Source organism: Leuciscus leuciscus, assembly GCF_965113295.1.
Source record: "Leuciscus leuciscus genome assembly, chromosome: 18".
Classification (NCBI taxonomy): domain Eukaryota; kingdom Metazoa; phylum Chordata; class Actinopteri; order Cypriniformes; family Leuciscidae; genus Leuciscus; species Leuciscus leuciscus.
Window position 1 is genome coordinate 6,094,745 of NC_138742.1, and position 18,508 is coordinate 6,113,252.

An 18,508-nucleotide genomic window follows, 5' to 3' on the forward strand; every position below is an offset into this window, starting at 1 on the left:
ATCAGGAGGAGATTATGAGGTTAAATTTCTTTATATATATTTAGATGTTATTTAAATGTTCAAACAGTACTTCGTATTTTTATGACTTTTAATTTAAGATAATTTGGATAATTTGCTTAGCAAATGTCTATGTATGCAACCATGGTGGACGTTATTGAGTGCACTCATTCAATCCCACAATGCACTGCAATAAGTACAGTGTACAACTGATGCACACTCAACGGCTAGAGAATACCCATAATGCACTGTGAGAATCGTCTGACCAGAAGATGGCTATCTATTTATTTTCCAAACCGCTGGTCCAATGTGGGTACAGCATAATATCATACAAGTTTAAATTCCATTTTAATTATTAAATAGTTAAATTAACTGTTTCCATGACAGAGTTCAAGATAAATCTTTTCATTACTACTGGAGCTGCCAGTTTTAAATAATTATTAAACAGCAAGCACAAACTATGCAAAAGTGGCAGCCCTTCTGGCTCTCAGTGGTTGAATTCACTCACTCATTCTCATTCACTCCTTCATGTGAATTAATGTAGGGAATAGTGAATAAGGGTATAGGGGGCGAACCAATGGGGTTCATTCTTGTGTTACGCAGCACGTTTGAGCTTCTGCAAGAACCAATGAGGTTCATTCTCATGTTACGCAGCACGTTTGAGCTTCAGCAAGAACCAATGAGGTTCATTCTCATGTTACGCAGCACGTTTGAGCTTCTGCAAGAACCAATGAGGTTCATTCTCATGTTACGCAGCACGTTTGAGCTTCTGCAAGAACCAATGAGGTTCATTCTCGTGTTACGCAGCACGTTTGAGCTTCTACAAGAGCCAATGAGGTTCATTCTTGTGTTACGCAGCACGTTTGAACTTCAGCAAGAACCAATGAGGTTCTTTCTCATGTTACGCAGCACGTTTGAGCTTCAGCAAGAACCAATGAGGTTCATTCTCGTGTTACGCAGCACATTTGAGCTTCTGCAAAGAACCAATGAGGTTCATTCTCGTGTTACGCAGCACATTTGAGCTTCTGCAAAGAACCAATGAGGTTCATTCTCGTGTTACGCAGCATGTTTGAGCTTACGCAAAAACCAATGAGGTTCATTCTCGTGTTACGCAGCACATTTGAGCTTCAGCAAGAACCAATGAGGTTCATTCTCGTGTTACGCAGCACGTTTGAGCTTCTGCAAGAGCCAATGAGGTTCATTCTTGTGTTACGCAGCACGTTTGAACTTCAGCAAGAACCAATGAGGTTCTTTCTCATGTTACGCAGCACGTTTGAGCTTCAGCAAGAACCAATGAGGTTAATTCTCGTGTTACGCAGCACGTTTGAACTTCAGCAAGAACCAATGAGGTTCATTCTCGTGTTACGCAGCACATTTGAGCTTCAGCAAGAACCAATGAGGTTAATTCTCGTGTTACGCAGTGCGTTTGAGCTTCTGCAAGAACATTGGCTAAACAATATATTTTGCAAATTGAATATGGCATATTTTCATCTATTTTATCTAGCCTATTTTTTGTTTCAACTGACAGCCGATGGGAATATTGTCCATTATAATTAATGGCTTTTTATGGCAATATCAATTTATTTTATATTAGTTTTGTAAAATAAATATATATTAAATTGATATTGATATTTTTGGCTGTCAACTGAAACATAAAATAGGCTAGATAAAATAAATGCAATATTCAGTATGCAAATATTATGCTGTTGTCATCAATGATGGTTACATTTTGAATGGTGAATTTAAAAAAAATATATATATAGTGGGAGATTTTCCAACTTTAACCACAGAATGTCTTTTTAAAAAGTACCACAAAATAGAGATGGCTGAAATGATCCACAAAAAGCTTGCAAGGAGGGCTGTTCGAGCTGAATTAATTGATGAAAATTGCAGAGAAGAAGAAAAAACTGAAGGATGAGGGACATCAATACAACACAAGCGCTGCAATCAGACTACCGTTTCTTGCAGTTTCTCAAAGATGCATCTGTGAGCAAATCGATCTGCAAATCAATCCGTTAAATGCTCCATACAGCACAACCTGCACATTGATTGCATGAAATAAACAGAGGAAAATCATCATTACGCATAGAGCAGGATTTTTCATCCCACTTGGATGATTGTAATGCATTGTATCTGTGTGTGAGTCAGGCCTCTGGTTCTCTCTCGCCTACATCTTGTTTAAAATTCAGCTGCTATAGGCCTTTAACTGGTATTAAGAAGCGAGAGCACATTACTCCTGTTCTAATCAAACGAAACTGGTTACCTATAGACCAATTTCGAGCCGACGTCACAGTTACGTCACAGCGTTAGCTGGTGGCAAAACAAAGGGAAAACTGGAGGTGGCCAATTCAAACCAGCACAGATTCGGCTACATAATAAGGAGCTTAAATTATTATTATTGTTATTAAATGTCATTTTGTTGAGTACAGGCTCCATTTTTAAATTTTATCGCATTATGTTTTCTAAGTGATTGTAATTATTTGTGAATCATCTATGATTGTATACATTGTTTTGATTGATTGTGACTAGACTTTTTGAAGAACCTGGTAAGAAAGGGTAATCAAATACATAGTTAAAAAATGAATATGCTGTATCTGGAATTTTTATTTCTAGAAAATATTCTGATCATTAAAATTGCACCGTAATGTCACTCTTTACATTGTCGTCTTCTGTCTGGCCTTGGCGCTGGCTAGGCAGAACTGCGGATCGTAGGCTACCACACAAGTCTTGTACGTGACCATTTAGTACAGTTATAGGCATCTAAAGATTTATATAGCCTACCCTCAGTTTCTCTTTACACTCAGTTTCTCTATCAGGTAGGTGTAGAAGTCAGGCCACTCAACCGGAGGTAGCGTTAACGTTAATCCTGTCAGATCGTCCATCCATTGACTGAGCGTGTACGGGTCAGCCAATCTGGGATGTCCGTTAAAATTAACTTTTGCAATTAACAATCGCGGTCCTGGACAGTGAGTGACCTTGCACATTAAGATAAAATTGGATTTTCTCCAGTCTTTATTAAAAAACAAGCTAACAAAACGTGCAAACTAACGTTAGTGAAGTGGTCAGGGGGATCGTTCTGCCACCACCTAAGCTCCGCCCACAAAAAAACATCACCATGTTTACCAGCTGAAAAGGGGTCTATACGATACAGAATTCATTACAACCCAGTAAGCAATTTTGCGTTTAAAAGATGTCTAATAGCCATCCAAACACAGCCCTGACGTCTAAGCAAGTCATTTTATTTTCAAAACAAGGCAAAATTTGGTCTGTCAGTGAAAATTGTATAGACGTCTAACCATAGCCCAAGAAAAGACTAGTCATCTAGAACATGAAGATGTCAAAGAAATGAAACCAAACACCGTGTAATCACTGTAGACTTTGCTTATATAATGGAATAGCATACATCTCACAAGTTATTTTGTCAAAAACGACATGTAACCAAATTCAAGGTTATTTTGGCTAGAAGTGGGTTACTCATAGCCGGACTATATCGGGTCTATAGTTAACCTAGATGGTGAAATGATAGCTACTGCTTGCTGGGAAAGTGCTGTTATATGTTTTCAAAGCTTTGCATGACTTAGCACCAGAGTGTTTCTGATTTAATCAGTCTCTATGAATCATCTAATAGGTCTCTTCGCTTAAATAATCATCTACATCTTACGGTTCCTCATTCTTGTTAAAAATGCAAAGGTGGCCGGGCCTTTTCTGTAGCCACTCCTTCCTCTGTCCTTAAAAACATCGCCTACAACTAGTGTGTATTTCAGCGTGCGCTAAAAACTTGTATCTTCTTTTGTACAGCACTTTGGTTCTACGTCGTGGTGTTGAAAGTGCTTCTATTGCTTCATTGAATAGTAATAAGAAATGTGATTAATGAGCAAAGTCAACTTTATTTTGCCTTAACTATGAAGGTAAGCAAAGATAACATTAAGAGCAAATCCACACAAAAGAGTCTTTCCTGCATAGATTACAAGAGTTTTGACTTTCCTTCCCACTAAAAATACCATGGAAACAAAACAACTTGTTATTCTCCATCTGATATCAGAGTCAAACCGAGAACACACTAACCTTAGAGCAAAAGTTATTTGGTATGCTAAAGAAACCTTGGGGATGGGACAGATTCGTAGTCAACAGAATACAGATACTTTAGAAGTGGGTTGTTTATTTTACCCACAGTTCATTGGTGTAAATCATTCATTTGTGAAGAACAGAACGCAGAGTTACAAAAGAGTTAGTGAAGGGTGTATGAAAGATAACAGACCGGCTCGGATATCAAAAGCGGCTGCTCGTGGGCCGCGGGACAGCAGATATAGATAATTTAAGACCCGCATACATGAGCACAGCTCATCCATACAGTTTTACAAATGATCCACAGTAAAACATGCGGCTGACACTAAATAGATTGGAACAAATCATTGGTGTGTGTGTGTGTGTGTGTGTGTGTGTGTGTGTGTGTGTGTGTGTGTGTGTGTGTGTGTGTGTGTGTGTGTGTGTGTGTGTGTGTGGCAAGAGCGGTTACAGAACAATTTGAGAATATATATATATATATATATATATATATATATATATATATATATATATTTAGATGTTATTGACCGATATGAATGCTCTCATTTTAATTAGTGCAGTCAAATCGATACATTTTAATATATTTAATTTTAATATTATATAATATTTATATTCAATATATATTTCAAATATTAATTATCGTTATCATACACAACATATAGTGTTTGTTGTGTTTTCAGAAACTACGATACATCAGATTAAAAAAAAATCCATCATGGTTACTAAAGGTCTTTATTGATCCTGAGTACTCTGAATATTTATCCAAAATTATACTTTATTACAGAAGATTTAATATGGGTAACAAATATTCATTTAATATTAATATTTATTTCTATAAAAGTGATCTAAAAACATGAAATCTAAAATTGCGGTGGCACTGTTAAATGAGAACGTTTAGAAAAATTTGCTCGAACAATATTCTACAAAACAATCAAGCCAATTTATTCCCAACTTATTGACCAAAAATTCTAAGAAATTCAAAATAACACTGCAAAAAAAAAAAGTTGCAGCCTTAAATTTTTAAGTACAATCAACTTGGATTTTTAAGTCATTTCAACTTAAATTGATTGGTTTTCGGGCGTGGCTTAGCGAAGGGTCAATTGAGAAGAGAAATTTGCTTGAATAATATTCTACAAATCAATCATGCAAATTTATTCCCAACTTATTGAACAAAAATGAAAAGAAATTCAAAACAACACTGCAAAAAAAAAAGTTGCTGCCTTAAATTTTTTCAAATACAGGATGTTTAAGTCATTACATTAAACCAAATGTGTTGAATCTTGTACAACTTATAAAAACGTATTTTGATTAAAGTATTGTAAAACACATGTTGTCATAACTTACTGATTATATATTTTTTACTGTGTTTTGAGAATAAATTGTCAGTCAAAATCGATGCAATTATCACAAAACGTGTTGGTCAGTAAACTCTTCTTCCTGTCATTCCAACTTGAAACCCAATGCAAAATTATGATCAGCTGAATATAAAATGAAAAAGATGTGAATCAAATGGGATTCGGTTCTCAAATGCAGCTGACTCTCGTTCTGATAAAAATCAGGTTGTTTCGAGCTCTTCAGAAGAACCGCAGGTGACGGGACGATCCGGTTACTCCAGCAGAGCTAAAGCTGCCAGAGAAAACCTCAATACTTCAAAATGTGTTCATAAAAACTGCAGACAGGACCTTTAAATGTCTGCGAAGGGCTGAAATCCCAGGGTTCAGTTGTGCAGTTCAGCACCACGCAGTGCGAGTAAACCCACATAACCCACACAAACACTCACTGAAAACCACCCATTGGAAAAAAGCACATCTTCATTGGGCCAATTGTTCGACGCACCGGACATCTGTTTTGAGTTAAAGAGTCGGGGTCAGTATAAGACTGAAACCCCATGTAAATCTCCCAGACAAACACACACATTTCCCTTAGACTGATTTAACTGACCTGGAAACGACTGGGCATATGAGCCACCGAATGTCAAAAACGGTCTGAAAATACAATTAATACCACAGAACCGCATGGAAGCGGCGCACAAAACTGACAGATTTACTGTCCTCTCCTATTGGTTAACCGCATAACCCACTTCATTTTGACACGGAGGATAGAGTGACTGTGTTCTGGCGGTCGGTGAAGAGTTTGATTAGACATCAGCCATTATAAGTTTGGTTCCAGCAATGATGGCGAGACCCACAAGCTTCTGTGTGTTTGTGTTGTGTGGGATGAAGTCCTGAGAGGACGGAGATTTGCGGTGGTAAGGAACGACCCACTCTGAATATTTATCCCAAATTATACTTTATTACAGTAGAATGAGTAGATTTAATATTTGTCCCAAATATAATTAAATATTCATATTTATGTCTATTAAAGTGATCTAAAAACATGAAATCTAAAATTGTGATGGAACTGTTAAATGAGAACGTTTAGAAAAATTTGCTCGAACAATATTCTACAAAACAATCATGCAAATTTATTCCCAACTTATTGAACAAAAATTCAAGTAATTCAAAACAAAACTGCAAAAAAAAGTTGTAGCTTGAAATTTTTAAGTAGAATCAACTTGGATGTTTAAGTCATTTCAACTTAAATTACATTAAACTGACCTGAAAAATTAGTTGAATCTGATGTAAAAAAAATAAAATAAAAATTAATTTGATGAGTGAAAGCAATGTAAAACACATGTTGTCATAACTTATTGATTACATTTTTTTTTAGATGAAACTTTATTAGGCCATTTTACATTTTATTTTGACTTCTTGTGTTTTGAGAATAAATTGTCAGTCAAAATCGATGCAATTATCACAAAACATGTTGGTCTAATAAATGTATTTGAATTGCATTTCAGTAAACTCTTCTTCCTGTCACTCCAACTTAAAATCCAATCCACTAGCACAAGGTGTTGTTTGAACATCTATGGATATTTTCCAGAGATTTTGGCTTAGGAAAAGAAGCGATATCTTACCCAGACAGTTGTGTCCATCGTGGGCCAAACGGAAGCCGTCGTAACACGTGCATCTGTAGTTTCCAGGGATGTTGATACAGTCGTGAACGCATCCTCCATTATATTCACTGGCACACTCATCGATATCTGTAGGACAAATTAAAAGATAAAGGGGTCAAGTCACAGAAAAAATTACATCTACTAATATATATATATATATATATATACACACACACACTATATTTTTCTTCATACTTTTCTTCAGCAAAGATCCATTCAATTGATCAAAAGTGACAGTAAAGACATTTATACTGTTACAAATGATTTCTATTTCAAATAAACACTGTTCTTTTGAAATTTCTATTAATCAAAAAATCCTGAAAATAAATGCAACACAGTTTCCACACAAATATTAAGCAGCACAACACTAAACACTGAAGACTGGAGTAATGATGCTAAAAATTCAGCTTCACAGGAATAAATTACATTTTACAATATATTACAGTAAAAAAAAACAAAAAAAACACTTGTTTTAATTTGTAAGATTTTAATGTACTTTTTATTATTATTCTAGCATTTAATTAATAAATAATTTAAATATAATTTAAATGAGGACGTCTTGTGCATAAGAGACTTACTAAAGCATTTTGGTCAGCCTAGTGGGTGCTATATAAATTCTATATAAACTCTTTGATGAATAGAAAGTTCAAAAGATGCAAAATCCATGATGCGAATCTCCCGTTCCTAAACATCCCAAAGCTGCTCTATCTGATTGAGATCTGGTGTCTGGAGGTCGTTTGAGTTTAGTGAACTCACTATCATGTTCAAGAAACCAGTCTGAGATGATTTGAGCTGTATGACGTGTGTGTTATCCTGCTGGAAGTAGAAGATGATACACTGTGGTCATAAAGGGATGGACATGATCAGAAACAATTCTCAGATAGACTTTGGCGTTTAAACAAAGCTCAATTGGTAGAGAGACCCAAGAAAATATTTTCTCTTTTTCAGACCATTCTCTGTAAACCCTAGAGATGGTTGTGCGTGAAAATCCCATTAGATCAACAGTTTCTGAAACACTCCGACCAGCCCGTCTGGCACCAACAACCATGACACGTTCAAAGTCACTTAAATCACCTTTCTTCCTCATTCTTCCTGATCGTCTTGATCATGTCTACATGCCTAAATGCATTGAGTTGTTGCCATGTGATTGGCTGATTAGATATTTGCATTAACCAGCAGTTGAACATGTGTACCTAATAAAGTGGCAGTATATATATATATATATGGTTACAGATTCCTCCCTAGTTTACACAGAACATTTACAGAAACCAGCTTTAAAAAAACGTAATAAATTGTCACAGTTATGATGTCACAACAATAAGCTCATTAACATATGACCGTCCCCTTTTCATATAGACACCTATTCAGTATTCAACAAGTTCTGCTCTTCATGTCAATCAACACTGTGAAGATTCCAGTACGTGGAGCTTTTTTGCTGCGAAAACATTGACTAACATTAAATGTTGACTTATAATGTGTAGAATATGACCCCTTTAAAATCCATCTGCTCCTTTAAATGGTTCCTAATTCATTTATTTTTGGTCAATATGAGCTTCTGTGTGCCGGTAACTGTGGTGATTATAGTGAATTATGCCTTATGTTTGTATGGCGAGAGCAGCTGAATAAACATCTCAGAGCCAGAGAGAGAAGTGGATGACTGTGGGGGGGTGGGGGGGCATCCCCACTCATTTGACGCCCAATTGAGCACTAATTACCCAGACTCCTCTGCTCTGCTTTGTAGTCGTCTGGGCTCAGTGAGTATGGAGAGGCACTCACAGCCTGGAGTACAATGCTTTATTTTTCTTTATTCCTGAATGCTGTTTATTCCACCTCCAACACAGTACAAAGTCTTTGCACTTTTCAATTTTATTTCGGTTTTGCACAAAAGCAACACCTTCACTCCATCGAACTACAAGCTATTTTACCTCCAGTAATGCATCTCTGTGTGAGGCCAAGCAATCTAAGGAACGAGCAGTTCGGAGAAGTGGAAGGAAAAAAAAGCATTTTGCACTATTACAATCGTATTGTTTACGGGTCGTAAGTGTCACGCTCAGATGATTGCAGATGTGGAATAAACGTTCTTTCTGTATCCAAGAAAAATAATAAATAGCCTATTAAGACTCAGATGATGGAGTATACAGTGTAGATTAAACAATGCAAAATGAACCTGAAAATCATCTAGAACTGTCTGCATGGATAGGCCTGCTGAATAACCAACATTTTTGTTAAAGCTGGTTTATAGTTAACATGACAATTCCAGCAGTGACAGGAGCGTCCTGCAGAAAACAGGAAAAAAACAACTTGTATATTTATTTTTATTTTTTGAAGTTATTCCAATCATATTTTAAGCAATTCAAAACCATCATGTTGAACAGTGCACATCTGAAGTGTCTCAGCTGAAGGAAATAATCCATTATTTATCGGCTTTAATATATCGGCCAAATTTTCTTTTCGGGCTGATAACGATAACATTAAAAATGAATATGTATCGGCCGATACCGATATGGTGGCCAATATATCGTGCATCCCTATATATATATATATATATATATATATATATATATATAAATATAGCACTTAAACTTGCTTAAGATCTTAAAAACCTATTGATCTAACGCTTTATGCTTAAAAAGCATGATATTAGTTTTGTAGCTTTATAAATTGTGTCTAAATTTAAATATAAAAAGATGTAAAGACATAAAAATCTTGCTGGTTAAGCTAGTTGGGAAGAAGTGTGACCAGCCACACCGTTCTTTTCAACAGGCGAGTGCTGCTTTCTCAAAGCTAAAGACTGTTATTTACTCATAACCCACGTTATTTGTAGCAAATAGCTATCAAGAGTTTTGCAATAGCTTTCAGTGGATTAGGATCCAGTTCTGGTTCTTGTCTTTTTTGTGTGTGCAGAAATTCAGCGCGTGGAGAAGTATATTTGAACAACGATGTTCATATCTCCCCGGCACACATTTGTGTTTCCACACCATATCAATGGTTTTACGCGCTTATCCCAGTTTAGTCAGGAGTGGCGTTTTAACACAGCACAAACATTACCGAACCCCTTCGCTTTCCAGTGTTTTGCCTGGGCTTAGGATGTTTGTATCCAGAAAGGATTGCACTGGCTAAGTGGGTCTAAAAGCAGCATACACCTCTCCAAATACAACTGAGCTTTAAAAACTTCCCCCATAAAGGCAAACGGCCTCAAGAAAACAATATTTCCAAAGATATGGCTTTATCATTGTGCAATTTAGTGCTGTTAACTCACATTAACGTGATTGGAAATGCAAACCATTTTTTGGTGGTGGAAACATCTCTGTGTAATTACCAGGCCAAGTCATTATCGGTAACGTGTAAGATATTTCATGCTCTATTTCACGTCCAAAGTGTAAAGAATTGAGTCTGTCATCTTTTTAATCTTGTATTTGAACACCTATTTCCCTTCCCTCAGGATAGTCTGAAAATGAAGCCAAGGAAGTGCAGAAATGAGACATGGAGACGTAGACCTTGAAGTGTCTGAACACTGTACACACACACACACACACACACACACACACACACACACACACACACACAGCCAAAGTGATCTTATTATAGACTACACAGCAAAAACAACAGATTTTATGAGTAATTTTGTCTTCATTCCAAGTAAAAAAATATCTCACTATCCTTTAACAAGATAATTGTATTTGAGAAGCATATGATATTAAGATTAGAATTAGGTTTATTTTTCTTTCCCAACAGGCAAATTGTTTTCTCATGTTTTAAACCTCAAGTATGGGTAAATTTGTGCTTAAAACAAGAGAACAGTCGGTTACACTATTTCTATTGTCCACTTTCGACATTCTATTAACTATAATTAACTTTGCAACTACATGTCAACTAACTCTCATTAGAGTATTTGTAGACTGTTAGGTTAGGGTTAATAGGGTTAGGATTGGTAGAATAGGTTTCCATGTAAAATTCTTCATGTAAAATTCAATAGTATAATGCTAGGGTGCTGTGGGTGGTTGCCAAGGCATTGCTTTGCAGTTGCTAAGGTGTTCTGGGTGCTTCCCAGGGTGTTGCTGTGCAGTTGCTAAGGTGCTTTGGGTGGTTGCCAGGGCGTCGCTATGCAGTTACTAAAGTGTTTTGAGTAGTTGCCAGGTCATTGCTATGCAGTTGCTAGAGTGTTCTGGGTGGTTGCCAGGACACTTCTATTCAGTTACTAAGGTGTTTTGGGTGGTTGCCAGTGCATTGCTATGTAGTAGCTAAGGTGCTTTGAATGGTTGCCAGGGAGTTGCCATGGAGATGCTAGGGTGTTTTGAGTCGTTGCCAGGGAGTTCCTATGGAATTGCTAGGGTGTTCTGGGTGGTTGACAGGGCGTTGCTATACATTTTCTAAGCATTTTTGAGTGGTTCCCTGGATGTTGCAATGGTGTTTTTGGGTGGTTGCCAGTTGCCAGTCCATTGTTATGTAGTGGCTAAGGTGCTTTGATTGGTTGTCAGGACGTTGCTATGGAGTTGCTAAGGTGTTCTATGTAGTTGCCAGGACGTTGATATGCATTTGCTTTTTTGCATTTTTGTGTTGCTATACAGTTGCTAAGTTATTTTGGGTGGGAGTTAAAGAGTTAAAGACATTATTGTGGCAACTGAGATCTGTCTAAAGTAGACCTTGTGATTAATTATTTTATTGCATTATTTATGATTAATTGTACTAAATTAACTTCTTAAATCAACAGCCATAAGTGTATTCTCTTATGCAGTTTGATCTCAAATAAGTTGATCTTGTTTTAAATCTAACTTCAAAGTGTGAAGCTTGGAAATGTCATTTTTTATTTTAATTTTAATTAATTGAATTAATTAATTGTCACAAATAATAAAAAATCTGTGTTTAAACGGTTTGTTTCTACATATTAAGCTGGGATACAAGAAAGCCTTTTAACATACAGTAAAACTTCATCAGCACTGTATGCTTAATAGTTTTACTCTAAAATAAGACAAAAATACAGATTAAAAATGTTTTTGAAGTGTAGTCTAGATATACAGAATAAAGTGTTGATAAGTCCTCATGTTTTTGTATCTTTAGTGTTTCTTACCTTCACAGTGTTTCCCATCACCTTTGTATCCTGATTTGCAGATGCATTTGTATGACTTGAGGGTGTTCTGACAGATGGCATCTATACTGCAGCTGTCCAGGGCCTCGGCGCACTCGTCCACATCTGCTGAGAGAAAAGGAAATCAAGAGGCTTAGAAGAGCTTGGGCACGCTCTATTTTGAGAAATACCGACACATGTTTTTGCCCCGGGCAGGTACATAGAAACACTCAAGCGAAAACTTGATGATCCAGCATGCAAGAACAGTAATGTGACATCAAATTAATTGTACAATTCCACCAAAAACCATGTCCAGAGGTGAAGAGACAGCAATCCAGCCTCTCCAAACCAGACCTGAGCACAAAACCGAGCTGTTCCCAGTTGAGACGTAATTCTGAGGACTTCAGCATCTCATATTCCTGTGACCTCTGGGATTAAAGCCAAACCCAACATTTCCCGCACAGGGATACTTCACCAGCGCTCTGGCATTTCCTGCAGTTGAGTTGGTGCTACGCATCGCTTTGACTAAACCGTAACAACAAAAATACATTCTGTCCTCATCAAATGTCAATAACGTTGTCATGGTTACCCTAACATGGTTACCCTGACAGTCTTCTAACACTCTTTTTCTTCAGAAAATATACAAATCTAATTTGACATCCACCATGACAGAGTTAAAACTAGATCTTTATGTTTTCCGAACAAAAAGAGTGTTTTTCTTCATGCAAAATTCAATAGGATGATGCTAGGGTTCTGCGGGTGGTTGGCAAGGCATTGCTTCACAGTTGCTAAGGTGTTCTGGGTGGTTTCCAGGGTGTTGTTATGCAGGTACTACAGCGTTTTAGGTGGTTCCAAGAGTGTTGCTATGCAGTTTTTGTTGCCAGGGTGTTACTATGCAGTTGCTAATGTGCTTAGGGTGGATGCCAGGGCATCGCTATACAGTTGCAAAGGTGTTTTGTGTACTTGCCAGGACGCTGCTATGCAGTTACTAAGGTGTTCTGGGTGGTTGCCGATGCATTGCTATGTACAGTAGTTGCTAAGGTGCTTCGAGTAGTTGCCAGGGAGTTGCTATGCAGTTGCTAGAGTGTTCTGGGTTGTTGTCAGTATGTTGCTATGCAGTTACTATGGTGTTTTTGGGGAGTTGCCACTGCATTGCTATGTAGTAGTTAAGGTGCTTTGAATGGTTGCCAGGGAGTTGCTATGAAGTTGTTAGGGTGTTTTGAGTGGATGCCAGGGAGTTTCTAGGGTGTTCTGGGTGGTTGCCAAGACGTTGCTATGCAGTTACTATGATGTTTTTAGTGGTTGCCAGTACACTGCTATGTACAGTAGTAGCTAATGTGCTTTGAGGGGTTGCCAGAGAGTTGCTATGGAGTGTATAGGGTGTTCTGGGTGATTGCCAACATGTTGCTATGCATTTGCTAAGCATTTTTGTGTGGTTGCCAGGATGTTGCTATGCAAGTTTATTTGTATAGCGCTTTTCACAATACAGATTGTATCAAAGCAGCTTCACAGTATTAAATTAAAATAATACAACAAAGTTTGTTTCAAGAGGAATTTATTGATTGATAAAATTAAATTAAATATCCCCAAAATATCCCCACCTGAGCAAGCCAAAGGCAACAGTGGCAAGGAACCGAAAAACTCCATCAAGTGACCTAATGGTGTCCTAAAACTCCATCAGGTGACCTAATGGAGAAAAAAAAACCTTGGGAGAACCCAGGCTCAGTCGGGGGCCAGTTCTCCTCTGGCATTTATGAGCTAGAGGCCGGATTGTAGTTTGAACTGTAGGATTATATGAATGCCTGGCTGAAGAGATGCGACTTTAATCTAGTTTTAAACTGGGAGAGCGAGTCTGAGCAACGAACAGTATCAGGAAGACTATTCCAGAGTTTTGGAGCCAAATGTGAAAATGCTCTCCCTCCTTTGGTGGTTCTGGATATCCTAGGTATGACCAAAAGCCTTGAATTTAGTGATCTTAAAGAGCGCGATGGATTATAGGGTGATAGAAGATCCGTTAAATAGACTGGAGCTAAGCCGTTTAGGGCTTTGTAAGTCAGAAGCAATATCTTATAATTAATACGGAGCTTTATAAGTAACCAATGCAGTTGTCTAAAAACCAAGGTGTTGCTTTACAGTTGCTAAGTTGTTTTGGGTGGTTGCCAGCGTATTTTCGTACAGCTACTAAAGTGTTTTGGTGGTTGCCAGGGCGTTTATATGCAGTTCCTAAAATATTTTGGATGGTTGCAGGGCATTGCTGTCTTTCTACAGTTTCCAGGATGTTCTGTATGATTTCTGTCTGGCCCAAGTCATACCACCCTGCCATAAATCAAATTATGCAGTAAATTCTAATAGCACTTTGGCAAATATGCATTGAACACGAGGGGGTGTTGTGCAAAATTAAACTAAACTACAAAACTGTTTGGCACTGGCTGGAAAACAAAGTGATTTCACATGGCTTCAACAGTCAAATCTGTCTTTCTCCTTCTGGAGTCTATCACAATACAGTTCTGTCTCATTGCTCTTGTCTTTTGTGAATGCAGTTCACAAAAAACAGATGCCCATCAAAGCAGGAGACTGCTTATTACAGGGTTAGAGGTCCTGATCTTGAACCAGTTTCCACAGAGTCTCCTCAAAGCTGCTGGTAAGAAATGACAACCGTTTAATTTGAACACTTGCCGGCCAACACTAGTACTGATATCTCATCAAGCTGAAACCTCTAACCCATCCACAGTTTTCACTCTAGAATCCACAGATGTCTCTCACTTTCTTTTTAAGAATTCATTACAAATGAGAAAATCTCTTTGCAGAGGCTGCAGGAAAGCGGTGGATGTTCCTTGTGGTGGCATAAGTCATTGAATTACTCACATGTTGTTTACAGTACAAAGCTTTTAAGGGTTTAGTACAGCACTCAGAGTGCTTGTTCATTACTAAAGTGTCTTTACGCTGCAGGAAAATTGGTGTTTTTTCTTAAGAGCCCTAATACCATAAAACATACCATTTGTCAGCTCCCATGCTGAGGCCAGCGAAAATAAGGAAAATGATGCATTCAACAACATTTAAAGTCAGAAACACATTAGTCCAAATGCACAATTCTGGAGACCATGACCTACGATCATCGTACGCTCATGTCTTTCCTTATGACTTTCTAATTTCCATGCATCACAAAAAGAGAAATTTAGAAGAATCCTCACAGCTTTTTACAGTTCAACAACGGCTCATGTTGGCCACGTCTGTCAAGTTTAAAAAAATAACAAAATGCACAATAAAAGTAGTCTATATGACTTATGCACAATGTCAAGTAGTTTTTTTATCCATATAAGATGGAGGACCTGCACCTAGACATGGCCACAACACACGATGTAGTCAGCCGGATCCGGGCCGTATCCAGATCAGATGATGGACCTGTGCCTAGACACGACCACAACGCACGATGTAGTCAGCCGGATCCGGGCCGTATCCAGATCAGATGATGGATCTGTGCCTAGACACGACCACAACGCACGATGTAGTCAGCCGGATCCGGGCCGTATCCAGATCAGATGATGGACCTGTGCCTAGACACGACCACAACGCACGATGTAGTCAGCCGGATCCGGGCCGTATCCAGATCAGATGATGGACCTGCGCCTAGACACGACCACAACGCACGATGTAGTCAGCCGGATCCGGGCCGTATCCAGATCAGATGATGGACCTGCGCCTAGACACGACCACAACGCACGATGTAGTCAGCCGGATCCGGGCTGTATCCAGATCAGATGATGGACCTGTGCCTAGACACGACCACAACGCATGATGTAGTCAGCCGGATCCGGGCCGTATCCAGATCAGATGATGGACCTGTGCCTAGACACGACCACAACGCATGATGTAGTCAGCCGGATCCGGGCCGTATCCAGATCAGATAATGGACCTGCTCCTAGACACGACCACAATGCATCCCTGAAGTGTCAGCAAAGATTGTGTAAACTAGACTCTCCCCTGTAAGACCTCATCGACACGACAGCCATCGGCACTGATCACAGAACTTACTTAAGCTGGACCGTGACGCTATTTTCTTCTGGAAACAAACTTTTTTGCATTATTTTCCTGTTATCTCTGCTGCTTTGAAACAATCCATATTGTAAAAAGCACTATATAAATAAATGTGACTTGACATGCAAGCACCAATGCCATTTGGCATCAATAACATCAAATATAACATGGAGCTTCAACACACCAGTTTTTGCAATTCAACACGGATGCAAATACAACGTTTTGCAGGAGATGTTTTGCAGTGAATAACGCTTTAAATTTCAGTCTTTTCATCACACAAAGCTATTGTGCATGCTTGGAAAAGTGCAAATGGAGTCAAATAGACTGCTTTTCATTTTTAGGTGAACTATTCCAGCTGAAAGGTAAAATGTACTCAGCAGACACCAAAGCAGAGGACTGATATCATATTGTTCACCCAATCTTAAAATGCACATAAAAAAGCTAAAAAAAAAAACTGCTTGCAGCTCAACAATATTGCTTGGTTAGATATAAAATGAATACCAATAAAAGCTCTTTTACGGGGGAATGGCAATTTTGCCACGGCTAATGGTCAGTGTGAAAGAACAATGAGTTTTTGCATGTTAGCAAATGAGAAAACAAACTATAACGTCAAGGTCAGACCAATTCCACCCTCCAATAGCTGGAAAATGAAAAGTCATTTGTTTAGTGGAGGGAGCTTGGAAAACTCCTAAATGTTTTCAAAGAAAAATTAAGTGATTACAACCTCATTTCACTTGCGAACCAATTACCCACAAATGATCCAATCCCCACACAACACAGATTCATTAGTCATAATCATGCTTATACATTATAGAATTAGTCAAAATCATATTTTATACAACAGAACTGATGAGATCATGGTCATTGTGTGGATGGTTAGTTAGTCCTGCATGGTGTAGTTACAAAATCTACCAGCAGGGGCAAACTGAACCAGTCAAACCCTGACCCCTTGATTCTGCCAGTGAAAACTCTAGCCAATCATAATCAATCAGATTCACTGACCACAATCACACGTCCTCAACAGAGCCAATCAGATCCATTACCCACAATCACGGTCACACAGCAGATCCAATGAGACCAATTAGCTGCAATCACGCTCGCACGGCAAAATCAATCAGCGTCTCCATTCAGTCTCAGAAGAAAACTGTTTTTCATGTAATAAAATGGATGAAACAGACTCCTTATTACTGCTAAATCAATCACAAAGTGCTCTAGTGGTTGTAAACCCAAATGCTGTTTTAGAGAGAAAATAAACATGTCACTGTTAATCTGTCCATGAGTTTAGAGAAGCTTTCACGGCGCTCTAGTAGAGAAGGGAGGCGGATTTTAAGAAAGGCATGATGCCAAACTATTTTTCTGGCTGTTTTGTTCTTTTTTTTTTTTTTTTGTGCGTTTCAAACTGGAAACAACACCAAGGCTGAGATTTAGGAAAGAGACGCTGATTACATTGATAAAAAATAAAGAAAATATGTGGTGTGGGAAGGTTTTTAAAGGGTTCACACAAAAAGGAGAATTCTGCCTTCATTTATTCACCTTTGTGTTGGTTTCAAACCTGCATCAATTTTTCTCCTTGACATGTTCATGGGAGTAAATGAATGGAAGATTGTTTCCGCCATAGAATAAAAAATAAAAAAGGTAATTGCGAGTTTATATCTAACAATTCTGACTTTATAACACGCAATTGTGAGTTTATATCTCGCAGTTCTGAGAAATAAAGTCAGAATTGCGAGATGTAAACTCGCAATTGTGAGATAAAAAGTCGCAATTATCTTTTAAAATGTTCTATTCTGTGGCGGAAACAAGCTTCCATATAAATGAGAGAAGTCAGATTCATCAACAAATGATAATTTTGAGTTTGATCTTTTATAAGAATCAGTTAATCTGGTTCATATCTGAGTGATTTGTTAATGATCGTCCACCAACTCAATGGTTTAGTTGCATCTCCACGACTTCAGAAGACTCATTTTTGAAGCTTGAGATGTTTCCTTTCCGGCTATACTGAAGAATGAAAGTCATACAGATATGAAACAACACAAGGATGAGTAAATGCTAACTTTGGGGTGAACTATCCCTTTAAAGAGCTCAAACTGCTGACGAACATGTTTGAACAATATTTTGTAGATTGCAGATTCAAATTCAGCTTCTCTATCACAAGAAAACCAAGTCGTTAAAGTCAAAAACTTTCCCAAATGTGTCAAATGTTGTGAAGATCCACATTATTTCCCCATGCTTCAGAGAGATTTATGTGCTCCACCAGAACATAACATGTCTTTATTACTTTGGCTAACATGAAAGTGACTTGAATACTTTCCTCCGTTGACCTAGAAACATAAACCTTTAAGAATCCTCAA

The 18,508-nt window shown here is 38.0% G+C and overlaps 1 protein-coding gene across 6 annotated transcripts in view; it reads right to left on the bottom strand.

Moving 5' to 3' along the window:
• The window catches only part of scube3 (signal peptide, CUB domain, EGF-like 3), a 115,789-nt gene that overhangs the window by 72,385 nt on the left and 24,896 nt on the right, over nt 1–18,508 (bottom strand). For 4 of the 6 annotated variants that reach the window (XM_082145543.1, XM_082145546.1, XM_082145544.1 and 1 more), the window contains exons 2-3: nt 12,126–12,251; nt 7,019–7,144 (exon numbers count right to left, since the gene is read on the bottom strand). In XM_082145543.1, coding sequence (XP_082001669.1) covers nt 7,019–7,144; nt 12,126–12,251 — 252 coding nt within the window. The remainder of the gene's footprint in view (nt 1–7,018; nt 7,145–12,125; nt 12,252–18,508) is intronic. The other 2 variants (XM_082145545.1, XM_082145542.1) reach the window with 1 other exon arrangement.